Source organism: Sturnus vulgaris, chromosome 4, assembly GCF_052056855.1.
Source record: "Sturnus vulgaris isolate bStuVul1 chromosome 4, bStuVul1.hap1, whole genome shotgun sequence".
Lineage (NCBI taxonomy): Eukaryota > Metazoa > Chordata > Aves > Passeriformes > Sturnidae > Sturnus > Sturnus vulgaris.
In genome coordinates, this window is record NC_142246.1 from 61,484,820 (window position 1) to 61,498,349 (window position 13,530).

Here is a 13,530-nt window from a genome sequence, read left to right on the forward strand (position 1 = left end):
CCCACCTTTCCTTTTCCGGTTCCCCCCCCTCCCCCTCCAGCCACCCCCCTACGAGAGAACATTATCTGTCGTTTTAAGGTGTAGCCACAATTAATTAGCATAACAATGGGAGAAATTCCACAGAAAGAAAAGCAAAGCATTCAACCCCCAACAGGCATGTTGCATTCACAGATGTTTGGAATGAGGTCAGGGATCCAAAGACTTTCCATTAAGATGAAAAGTATATAGCAGGATATTTTTTTCAAAAGCATTCAGTCTTTGTTAAGAATGCTCATTGTTGAGCATTTCCCCCCTTACTATTTTGATCATCATCAGAGGATTTTGGACTGCTCTCTTCAGTGTCAGTGTATAGCTAAATAGATAAATTTCAGTCCCATAAAGTAATATTAAAGAAATCAGTGAAATAATTACAGGACTAAGAGCATTTCAGACACTGATGTGCATTTTAGTTTTTTAGATACTTGAGAAAAGGTTATTTTGTTAAGAACCACATTGTAAATGAAACAAATTTGCACTTAAAATGCCTTCTAGTCTGAAAGTAAATGCTCATCATCTACACTACTCATGATTTTCTGAAATTGTGGTGAATCCAGAGTCCATAAAACTTGCTGTCAGTGTTTACAATGCATGATGACCAAAGAGGTAAATTTATTTGGTGGATATCATTTCATTCAGATGTTGGAGTCTTGCACTTCATGGTTTTACCATTTCTTCCATCTCCTTCAAAGGTTGCTGAAATTATATCCCAGATGTCAAAGGATTTAGTTGCATATGAAAAGGGAAGTCGGCAATAATCCAAACGTTTCACTGAAATTATTAGAGTCAATACAAAACCAAATTACATTTTTCCATAGCACTGTAGCTTGATGATGCTCCCCAGGGCAGATAAGAAATAGATCACTTTGTCCCTGAGAATATTCTGGAAATTATTTTTACATATTGAGGGTGAATGGAGTCGTAGGACTTAGATTCTGCTCCTTTGGCATTGCAGAAGTGCTGGGGAAGTTCGGGGATGACAAGGAACTTGGCAAGATGGTAGGAAAAAGTGAGGATGAGCAAGGCCCAGCATGGTGATGCTCAGATGCTCAGTCCCAGTACCCAGCTGTTCCCCTGCTTGTCAGGGAGAGCACCAAACCCTCCCTCCTGGCTCCAGTTTTCCTGGCAGCAGAAAGGAGCTTGGATTCCTGGGAGGGACTGACAGGCTTCACTGTCTGCTCTAATTTGAGCTGTGCTGACAAGAGTTACCTGGTGGGTACCAATAGCTTGTTGTCCTTTCCTTCACACCTCCCTTTCTCCATCCTAGGCTTCTGCACAATCAGCTTGCCCCTAATTAGTTTTCTCTGTTGATTCCAGTCTTGCTAAGTCATAACCAAATTTGATAGCTCTTGAATTGTTCCCTCAGTAATCTTGGCAGTGCTTGGCACTCCTGCTGCGGTCACCTTGCTGTGCTGGCTTTGAGTGCTTTCCTTCCTTGGAGTTCCTCTGTCCTGCCCTTTATCTGCTTCTGGAGTTCACATGATCCTTGTCAAGGGTTGATCTAACCTATCCTTAAAAAAGTTCCAGGAACATGGATTTCTCTTTATTCTGATTTTTAGTCTTCATTTGTTTCACTTGATGTTCACAGTGAGTCTCCTTTACTACAAGTTAAGCTGGGAAATTTTTGAGACTTTTTCCACAGTAGTCATGGAATAAAATTGATCCCTTTTCCTTCATTGTAGTATTTTCATGGTTACCCTTTCCAAGTGGTGTTTTACATCTATTTTTTTCCTTGTTCAATTTCATTATACTGTGTTTAGACCTTCAGTCTTTTATGTTAGAATTACTGCTTTCTCCTCCTCTTCTTGCTTTTAAGTTGTTCTATATTTGCTCTTCTACCATCCTCTGGGACCTTGCTTTCCTCTCCCCTTAGTTTGCTTTGCTGACTTCCTAATCTATTCTGAAGCAAAGCCTCTTCTGACTTGACTGCAATTAATACTTCCATTGTGTAATGTAGGAATACATCTAATTGCTCTTAAAGAGTCCTTACTTCCCTCAACACCTGTTTTTCCCCTCTATATTATTCCCCCACTAACTATAGTTAGATAGTTTGCTATAATTTAACTGAGGGTTTTTTCCTTTGTGGAGGTAATTAAAATTTCTTGTCTTATACTCCATCATTGATTGAACACTGATTTCAGTTCTATAATGGTTTTACAGCTTCTTTCTTCTCTCTTTTTAGATACATATGAAGAACCTATTTTCCTTATTTTTTTCCTGTTACCAGATAAAATGTTTTTTGCCTTTTTTCTAACTTTGCCCCTAAGTACTTGTCTATTTCCTTTTTACTCCATCACATTTCTCTTTGTATAGGATTTCTGATACAAATATATTCACCTTACTCTATTTCCTGTGATTTCCCAAGGCACTATAACTATGTTTTACTTTGATACGTTCTTTTCTATATCCTGCTACATTTTTTGCACACTTCTATTCCTTCAGATGTCTCAAGAGGATCTCAAGAGGAAAGGTGCTACACAGCTATACTTTAAAGTATTTGCCTCCTTTCTATTTTTTTTTTTTTCAAAAGAAAGGCTTGTTCTTGTGCTGTGGGTATCTTTGCAGTTTTGGCCTCTGAAAAATTCTTTTGCGTTCTTTGTCAGTTTTACCAGGTTGGCAGAATCAAATCCAAATTAGCATCTCTCTGAAAAGCAGAGTTATTCCTGGCATATATCAGAAGCACAAGAAATGGCTTCTCTATGGATTTTTAAAGAAATATCCCCATGAAGTTGCTTTGTAGTCTTTTTTTTTTTTTTTATTTCTTCTTAAAAAAAAAAAAGGGAGGAGAGGGTTTCTCAGTTGTGCTTTCACAAGTTAAAAGAAGTTGCTAACATTCAAAAGTGTACACTCTAAAGGTTAAAGATATACTTTAATCTGTACAAATATGTACATTTACTTATTTATTCTTACTTAAACTGCCTCTTACGATTAGATATTGAAGTGCTTGAGTATTATTTCACAGGTGAAGTGCTCACTTAACACACAGTGTTCCTGAATAGCTAACTGTTACCTTTTGTCCAGTGACTTTTGTATCTGGATTTCATTCAGCAGTTGACTGCTGTGAAGATGATGGTATTAATTTTTCTAAGCTTTTCTTTGGCACTCTGCGTGTGGGTATTTAGGGGTTTGTAAATCTTAATCTGTCTTGACAGTAATCTGAAGAAATCTGTGTGAAGGAGCAATCAGTTTACTCACTGATGTAGAGTAAAAGAATACCCAATAGTCCTGGATGTGTGATGCATTCAAGATCTGTTCAATAGGAGTTCAAGGCATTATGTAGTGCTCCGTATGGTAGATGCTTTTAAGTCTGCTGACAGTGCAGACTGCTAAATATATCTGCCAAGACAGTGGAAAGGACATAATTGTTGACCACTTCTGAAAAATTAGGCTGCCAACAGTACATTAAATATCTCAGCTGCAGACATAGAGGTACAGATGGAACAGCATTTGAGTACCTTAATTGCAAGATCTACACTATTTTCTTTCCTGTGCAATTTTTCCAATTTAATAAAACATTTTCCAATTTTAGAAACAAGCAAAGCAACTGCTGCCATATGTCATTGCCCAGCCTTCCCTTTTCCTCTGTTGGGTATGAGACCAGATGACAATCATGTAATTATCAGAATATGGAACATGAACAGAGAACTATGGTTCTGTGTTCAGGCACATCTTCCTCTGTTTTGGTGGTTCCTGACATTGAATGTTTCATTTATTTGATGTGTTTTGAATGTCATACAGAGTCTTCTGAAATAGTTTTGTGAGTTGCATATGAACTTGACCACATGAATCTATAAACCAAAGATGACTTGCCTGTGCAATAGGAAAAAGAAGTGCAAAGCCAGATCTGGGTGTGTCCTCCCACCTCTGAGTGAAGACAGCTGACAAGTTCTGTTACCACTGGCTTCCTCTTCCAGATAACTCTGTGGTCTCATATGCATCAACATAATTCACTAGAGAATTTTCATTCTGTTAGTTCATCATTGGGAAATGTTTGGAATTTGCATTGTAAAACTGCCACCAGTTTGGATTTTGCTGGTTGTTAATAACACCACTGTTTCTTCTGGAGGAAAGCACTGACAATTGAGCAATTCATTCTTGATTGAACACTGATGCCATTGTTTGCTGCTGGATTCCTTGACTTTCAGAGTCATCTTTTTGCTCAGTGATGAGCTTTGCCGTGCACTAAGAAAATGGGCATTATGCAGTTTTCTTTTCTGAGCAGCCTTTTTGCTTGGTCAGGATCATCCTATGACCACATGCAATGTCTATGGTTGCATGTATGTCTATGAGAAGCAGACCATTGTTGTGGTGTGTTGTGGTTTGCTAAGGGAGGGTCTTTCTTAGAGGAGTTATACCCAGCTTTCCTTCACTGCAGATGGGGGAAGCTGGTTTGTTGCAATGTGTGAAAGTCTGGTTTTCTTTCTTTTTTTGTTTTCTTGTTTGTTATGATTATGGCTTTGTAGTATTTTTCTCTTTATAGTGGAATGTATTGCATAAGAATAAACTTACTCAGAAGACAGGACTATTAAATAGCTTTCAGAAAATAATTTTACTAAAACCCACTGTCTATTTAATTATTCTTTTTTAAAAAAGGAAATTATTTGTTTCCTTATGATACCAGTCTGATTTTGGAGGCCAGTGGTTTCATAACAAGAGGCTCAATGAGGGCAGCATTTTTAGAGTAGGGCACAGCATAACAGATGGATCATAGAAGGCCCTTTTAGCTCTGTCCTTTAGGTCAGTCATGAACTTCCAGGAGATGAACAGGAAATAACTTTTCTGTAGAAGGGTGAGCTCAGGCGTCCAGTTCTTGTATTTCCTGCAATCCAAGGCTTCTGCTTTTGAAAGAATTAGGAAGTGCAGAGCATAGGATTCTGCCTGTTTGAGGCTTGTGAGTCAGTGGCTCAATGGTCTAGGAAATTCCCCTTGGAACAGTTGGAGAAATTTCTTGTCTTCTTACCAAACCCTGAAGGGTAATCTTCTGGAACACCTAAGAGGGAGGTGATGTGTTTTGTTACAGAAGCCTCCTGATGCTTCAACAGTGCAAAAAATATGTTGTCTCTAAGTCAGATATATCCCTCTGGCTGTTTTGTTAGCAGATGGATTCCTCCACAGGAAATGAATCCACAGCAATGGATGTCACTTCTTTTTTATAGCCTCTGCACACTTGCAAAGACACGCAAGTATTAATGTGCTGTGAGACCTTCTTAAAGATCCTTTAGTCTATATACTGCAGGCCTTCTAAAAACCAAAAATCCTATGTCTGTATCCCAATGTGTGCCTGAAGCCCTTTCATTATTATCAGAGATTGTAAAGCTAATGGGAAAGCTCTAGAGCAGGGAGAAAATCCAGACATGTTTACTGGAAGAAAACTTGATTTGAAAACAAAATAATGAGCCTTGGGGGTGGGTTGTACTGTCTGCAGTCATCAGTGCTCCAGATGAATACAAAACCAGTGCTGAGGAGTGGTTATAGAGAAATACCTCTGTCTGTAGGTCTGACAGGGCAGTTGGCTCTGCAGCTAACTGGGGCATGTATAACTATAAGAGCAAATCATATTCTCGTGGGAAGAAAAAGAATAGAGATTCAGGATTTGCAAGTAACATCTGATGTCTTCAGTAGTGGATTTGTGTCTGCAGTTTTTAATAATGCAGGGTTTCAGGCATAGGTCTTAATGCTTTGAGAAATTTCAGTAGCAAATCAATATGTGAAGTAGGAAAGCTTTTTGGAGAAAATAGTATTTTTTATATATTTCTCTCTCCCCCAACATTGGAGGTATCAGAATTGGCTTTTTTTGTTAGGCTGAATGGTGCATTTTCTTAGGGAAAACACAACTGTATCCTCTGTAAGTAGAAGAGCAGCTGTAGTGGTAAATATCTTTATTGGAAAGTAATCTTCTTTATTTAGCAGCATTGTCAACTATTTTGTTATTGAATCACTGCTAGGTATGTCTTCCTTTCTGCCTTCTCTGTTGCACTCACTAAGGCAAAGCTTCCTTCCCAGATCTGGTTTCATTGACACTTGCTCAGTTTCATGAGCTTTGCCTTACTGACTTGGTGGCTTGCCTTGTAGCTTTGTTGAGGGCAGAAACAATCCTGCCCCTGACTACAAATAAATCTTTCTGGTTGGTATGCTCAGGAATGGAACCTCTTCTGTTATGCAAGGCATCCAATCTGCATTCCAGTTCCTGAGATGGGAATTGGGAACTCAGCACTCCTGTGTTGCAGTGCAGTCTGCAGGAAGGTGTATGTTTATGGCTTTTTTTTTTTCTGTCTCAGTAAATCTGGGTGGTTTTTTTTTTTTTTTAATGGGAGAATGCTTCAATTCAAAATGGAGCAGAGTCAGGATATGTATTTACCTCACCATCAGAGTTGTTGATGAGCAGTGTGCAATTTCCAGTGCTTCAAAGTAAAGGCTGAGCTCTAAGAACATTTTTAGGATGAAGGTTGGGAAGCCAGCGCTGCATTTGTCTAATAACAAACTTTGATTAACTTAGGTTGGTTTAACCTTTTTAGCCACTGAACTTTGGAGAGAGCTCTTGTGGGTTGCTACTGATTTACAGGCCATGCAAGCAGCCTTCCTCCTCTGCAATGTAAGCCTAGCTGTGCCTGGAAAGGGATTGGAAACTTGGGGAAGCTGCTCCTGCCTACTGCAGGAGAAAGCAAGAGGAGCATTGAATGCTGGTGCCTGGTCTTCTCTGTCAGGTTACAGTGCATAGGAGGAGGTGTTGGTGGAAGCAGATTCTCCTTAAACACCTCTCCTTCCACCTTTTCTGGGAAAGGAAGAAGTGACAGTCTAAATGGAGTCATCCTGTGCACTGGCAATGACTGCTCAGTGACCTGTTGGGTCTTGTTGACTTGACTGAGGAAGCATCCAACAGCTGTGAATGAGCTGGCTGATGGATTCAGCCTGTGCCTTTGAGGGCTGCAGTTGGAAAGAGTGCTTGAGGCCCCTTAATCTATGGCTGTTACGTCTTTCTTTGGAGGAAATGGAGCTGGAAAAGGCAAGATGATCACTATTCTGTACAACTTCTCTGCTTGAGCAAGTGGAGTTTTGTTAAGGCATCTGAAATAGGTATACACAAAGCTGACAATGTGCTTCAGGATGTTGGTGATGTCGATGCAGAGATCTGAGGTGGTGATGGCACTGATGATTTTATTGCTGCTGTTGCCAGGTTTATGTTCAAATTAAGTCAATTCTTTGACCTTTCTGTAGGTGCTGCAAACAGAGCAGGAATAGTGTAAGCAGTTTGAGACTGCCCAAGACACGTGTGCACATTGGGTTAAACATTTCTCAAAGCATTCCTGAGACTCTGACATTTGCAAAACTGGTTAAGATTCTGTTGCCTGACACCTCGTTAGATTGATTCACTTATGACTTGCATGCCACATATAATTGAATATACATTTGTTTCCTGCAGGTTTGGATAGATCAGAGATGTAAAGAAAGGGATTTTAAAGTATCCTTTTAAATAGTACATTCCTGTCAAGATTAGAGAAGTAGAGGGATGAGAATGAATGTAAGATTCAAGACAGAAGTTGAAAAAAAGAACATCTATTTTCATATTAATGAACTTAAATGCCTAGTTTAACTTTTGTTGAAATTTTTACATTTTAACGTGATTCTAGTTCTAAAGGAAGGTACAAGTGATAATTGCAAATATTATTCAGGTAATCCCATGCTTATTTCATATTTGCTAATTTGTTATCTATAGTTTTTAAAAAATAGTTGTTTCAAGTTTCCAAGTTATAAATAAGATAAGAATGAACAGCAGTGTAAATAATGTTTTTTTTTCTATAAATAACAATACATCTTTTTGTAACTTTTCATGACAAGCACTGGATTCTATGTACTGGAAAACAGCAGGATTGCCTCTCTATGTAATCTTGTATTGGACATATTTTAATTATGAACTTTGTCAGTCAGAAGAACATCTCTGTAATTCATTGTTGAATTTACCAGTCTTGTATTTTAATATATGGCCTGGTATGAAGCTCTGTGAGAATGACCAAAGATCTGCAAAATCTCACTCCACCCAGAAGTTATAGAGTCCTGTTATTTAACCCAGGCACAGAAAGCAAAAGGGGTGACAAATCATAAGTACCTTTATGGCAGGCACCTGGGAATGCATCAAAACCAAAATGTTAACAAAAGTTTAAGTGCAAAATGAGAAATGTCTTTTTTGGAAGGAGGGGAAGTTTGTTTTTCTTTTAATGAAAGAATTACTGGCGTATCATCCCACTGGCAGCAGTGGAATCTGCTTGTTGGCAGTCGCTGAAGAGAACATCCCATTTTGATTTAAGGATTATTTTCTGCTTCAAACAAATTCCTGTAGTGGTTCCCATGGTTAATCCTGCACAGGAGTAGCAGAACAAGTGATTTACAGTCAATGCTGCTGTTTTATGAAACACAGCCTTTTATGCATCTATTTTCCTTTTTTTAAAATTTTTCCTGTGTTACATCAAGGTGCTATGGTTTTCTTTGATTTGGACTTTGTCTTCAGCATACACTCAATGTGTGTTAACTTTACACTTCTTTGTGTAAGAGTTCAAACAACTAATAAGCAACTTTTCATTTGTTAATTATTCTTTACCTACTAACCATGTGAGTGCTCAGTTGTTACCTTTAAATGCTTTGAGAAGATTCCAGTAACTCTGGTGCTCTACCTTGTGAAAGTTTGTGCCATCCTCTCTGAGTTTTCCTCCAAGGAGCTTTCTCCTTCACTTTGTTAGAACAGAGGAACAATTTTAAAGTTTTCCAATATTGGACTGATTGTGTGGTTTTCATGCTCTCCAATCTGACTTGAGAGATCTTTTTCCTGTTGCTCCCACTAAGGGTGCACCGAAGGGTGCTTTAAAATGTGTTTGGCAAAGTCAGGAAATGGATGCAGAAGGAAGTTTTGTGCTGAGAAAACATGCTCTGAAGTTAGGATGTAGCTGTTACATGGATGACTGTGCATCACCCGGTTTGGCCCAGACTTGCCAGCCCTTTGGGTTTCCAGTTAGCTGCAGGTTAGTGTGCTGTGCTGGCTGCTTAGAAATGTGGGCTGTTCTGGTTACAGGGAATTGGCAGGATGACTCCCACCGTAATCCTTCATGGCTCCAGGGATGGGTGGGAGCAGACAGTGCTGCTCAGATCTCCAGGATATCCCATGTGTGTTTTATGATAAGAATTTTTCAGAAGTGTTCCAGAAGGCCGGTTTAAGCCTGTGATGTTTTATCTGAAGATTTTTCACTAAAAAGAGAGGGGAAAGGGGAGGAAAGAGAGAGAAAGTTTTCTGTTGTATGTTAGGGGGATTCTAGGGAGCTCTGCCTGAACTCTTGGCATCTCAGCCCAGTCCTGGGCATGATTTATTCTGTGGATCTGCCTTAGAACAGACCAGAAGGATCCCACCTGCTCTCCCATACCTGCAATGTTCTTGCTGTCTTTTCCATGCTGCTGCTGTCTTCAAAAAATATCAGCCTTTCCTGAAATTTCAAGTATTTTTAAAATTTCAAGTCTTGTTTGCACCAAATGGAACCCTGCTCCATCTTCAGGGAAATTCCATGTGAATTAGTAGCTCTACAGATCTAATAAGCTGCAATTTTTTGTCTTATGGTGGAATATTGTGTCCTCCTTTTTTCTTTTTACTATGGCCATAAGACTGTACATCATAAGTGCCCTGGTGGATGCTCACCCAGTCATCTCAACTCCTTGTTTATTGACTTTGTGCCTCTTTGATTTTATGATTTAACTTAAGGTCTTCTTAATGTACTTAAGTGTGTAAATATTTGGAGATTTATATGAATGCCTAATGGCTTTAAATGTCTTAAAGATTATTTGCTACTCACTGGTTTATTCCACAGCTGTCTGTAGTGCTTCTTGTTGCAGAAATTTTTGCATCCCCTAATGAAACCCATTTGTCCTCCATCTCATTCTGCTGTTCAGTCATTGAGGCCTTCAACCTGATCTGCAAGACTGGCACAAATGAAGAAGTTGCAATTGTGGGTGCAACCTGGAAATTTCTGAAATTTTTCCATTTGTTTTAGTTTAGGTTTTTTTGATAGTGGATTGAATTAAGAAATTTTGTAAGCTTGAATGAACTTGGTTGGAGATGTGATTTTTTTTTTTTTTTTTTGAGTTAGAAGTTCTAACTCGCATGCTTCTTTTATTTTACCCCAGAGCTTGCCTGCTTTTTTCTTTTAAATGCTGATGTGACTCATCAATCTGGCTACAGAAACCTAACCCATGCTTTTTTTTCTTTAGGCACTCAGTGTTACTGAAACTCTGATCAAACCTTTGGAAAGATTTAGGAAAGAGCAGCTAGGAGCTGTAAAGGTTTGTCCCTCCTTGCCTTTATAAGTTTGTTTAATTTCTCTACTTGGATTGCATTGTAATAATGACATGTAATTGGCAGAAATGTATTATTGTTTATATTTCATGTGTTCACACTTTTTTTGTTTCTACTTTGAAAACTTGCTTCAGAAGCAAATGGAATGTTGCAAGATGAGAAGAATGTGTCCTTTCCCTTCCTTCTCCCCACCTCCCTTATCTCCCCTGTCTGGAATAGGAAGAATTCTGCTAACAGCCTGCCCCCCCTTCCTAATGGGTAACCCTCTTCTGCTTTGTATTTGCCTGCAGTTGCACAATCAAAGGCTGAAAAATATTAACTACCTAAAGGAGCTTGCTCATCCATATGCTTTTAATTGCATTTTTGCCTCCTGCTAATGAGAATTGCCTTTATTTAAGTTTTTGTTTTGAATAAATACCTCATTGGCTCTGTATGCATGGGAATAATAGGGATGAAGAAGCTAAGGCCAAGATCTCATTGAAAGTATTTTTGTTAAAAGTATTTGGTCATTTTTAAAAGATTGTCAGATGTCAAGATTGTCAAGTTGTGCATATTAAAAAAAAAAAGCAAAGTAAACTTCATGTATTAAGTACAGACTAGATTTGGATAAAAGCAACAAGGACAAATTTGTATCTATCTACGTTCCTTCTTGACCTGAGAATTTAAGTACTTATTAAAAAAAGTAGAAAAGAAAGAAACCAGCATTTTATTATAGTTTTCTGTTGTAAAACTCAATACATTTTCAAAATACCTGCATATTATTTATTTTAAAATTTCATGACTTCATCACCAGTGATATTTAGTAGCTAAGACAATGTTTCACTTATGAGAGCACTATACATTTTGACCTTGGCAGGAATGATTAACATGTTCTGCATATGATTTTAGTGTTCATGAACTGAAAATGCTCTGTTGATCATAAATCCTTTCAGTTCAATGCCACAATGAGCTTTGTGTCATTTTATGGACTTGAGAGAAGTATATTAGGTGACCCCACCAACACACAATAAAAAATGGGTCTGTAATATAGCCAGTCTTCCAAGGAAAGAGAGAATTTATTGTGAATGTAACCAATTGTCATAGAAGCAGCTGTCTAATGAATGCATTATTTTTGTTATTAAAGAATATTGCTGGTTTTGGGGTGAGAACTCCTACTGCTTTAACTTATCTCATATCTTCACTCATTTCTTAGTCAGAATTCTCTCCCTGATGCTTCTAATACAAATTTCACACAGCTTACATCTCCCATTTTGTTTGGATGGATGTTTCTTTTCTTGTGTCCCTGTTTCTGTGAAGCTGTAGCTTTTATTTCTGATCTAAACTTTCTTTTTTTTTTTTTTTTTGACAGAATTCTCAATGACCTTTAAATAGAAGTCTTACATAATTGTATAATGTATAAATAAAAACCCTCTAAAAACATTTAGCTCTTGGAATATTCTTAACTGAATATCCATTCAATATAATCAAAACATTGACATTGGAAAAATTACTCTGCTTAGCTGTGAAAACCAAGCTATGGCATCTAGTGGTGAAATAAATCTGCAACATTGTGTAGTATTTGCTGTAGCAAAGATTTATGCTCTACCATTACAAAATAAAAGTTGAATCTGCTGCCTCAGATTTTTTTTCTGCATCTTACATACCTTTGTTGATGAAATAGGCTGAGTTAAGCTTAAGAAGAAAAAGAAGAGGAGGAAAGTTTAGCTTCATAGAGCTAGAAGCTGAGAATTACCCCTTAATGAAAGGTGTTGCTGCACTAATTCAGAGCTATGTGTGTGAAGTTTCTGGATTTGCCTGTTAAGTTAACTGCCTTTACTTTTTTTTTTTTTAATTAATTTTTTAAATTGTATTATTTTATTTTCATTCTGGGAGCATTCAAATGTTCACCACATCAATGGAAGTTTTGCTAATATAAACACAAAAATTCACCTCTTTCCCTGCACTCTTTATTCCTAATTCCCCAAGTTGCTAATGTGTTGTCTCTAATCACCCTGATACTATATGCATATCTTCATGTTTCTCAGTTGATAACAAATGTTTTTAAAAACTCCTTTTTTAAAGGAAATTCTGAGTCTCAGAGTATGGAAAAAAATTCTGGTGGAAGTCCTTGCTGAGAAGCAATCCTAAACAGCCTCTTTAATGTGATGCCATCTTCAGAATCTAATGGTTCAGAGAACAAACTGTGTATCTCTTATAATATAATATATATAGTATTATTCAAAATGAGGGGTTAAGAGGAGATAAAAAGAGATAAAAGGAGATAAAAATGTCTGTGAAGTTTAACTAGGGGTTAGGTTAGAATACATTTAAATGTGATGTCAAATGTACAGATGAGGAAAAATATTTTCACTGAACTAGTATCTTTCTGATGAATAAATCTGCCAGTTCTTCAATATGTAGTTAAATACTTGATTTTACTTATTTGAGGTTATTTTCAACTGCAATTAGATAAACTAAAAATACCTTCAAAACTGATTGGTTGAATTCATGAATACTGGTTTTTGCCTTAATACACTGGAGCTGAGGAATCAATTTGTTTTACAATATCTTCTACTAAATTAGATTCAGAAACTCAGATTTCCTTAAAAAATCTAATGACTGTCCCTCTTCCAATACATTCCTTTTGGTGAAATGGAAAAATGATGAAATCCAGAAAAATAGATTTGCATTGTGCAAATGATATTCCTATGTGTCTGTAGGAGTTTCTCTTTTGATACTATGATATTAAGTTTTATGGATATTTTTTATTTCTATTGAGTTTTTATCATGGGCGTGATAAAACTCTGGTAAGAAATAGGAATTCAGCACTAAGGTTGTTGTATAGCTTTAAAATTAAGAAATCCTATGTAATGTATAGGTGTGTTTGCTTTGGGTTTCAAGCTGTTGCAACTTTTCCCTTGTCAATTTTAGAAAGTTATTTTTTCAATGAAGCTGGTGTTTCCATGTAAAGCCTTTTATTCAGAAACAAGGTGTGGTGTGGATGATGCCTGAAAGTAATGAAAAATGCAATGAATCAAGAAGAGGTCAGGTTTTATGCTTTTTTAACTTAGAAGATGTAAGCATCTGTGTGATAAGCTACACCACAATGATATGATGAGATTTCATTTCAAGTTAGCCTTTAAATTAATTTTTAAAATTAGATGGAGCATATTTTTGTCTGCTTA

The 13,530-nt window shown here is 37.3% G+C and overlaps 1 protein-coding gene across 2 annotated transcripts in view; it reads left to right on the forward strand.

Moving 5' to 3' along the window:
• Positions 1-13,530, forward strand: part of ARHGAP10 (Rho GTPase activating protein 10) — a 138,084-nt gene that overhangs the window by 43,236 nt on the left and 81,318 nt on the right. For both annotated transcript variants that reach the window (XR_015803351.1, XM_014880541.2), the window contains exon 4: positions 10,282-10,353. Coding sequence is in view for 1 of the 2 variants with exons in the window: in XM_014880541.2 (XP_014736027.2) it covers positions 10,282-10,353 (72 nt within the window). In the remaining variant the exon portion in view is untranslated. The remainder of the gene's footprint in view (positions 1-10,281; positions 10,354-13,530) is intronic.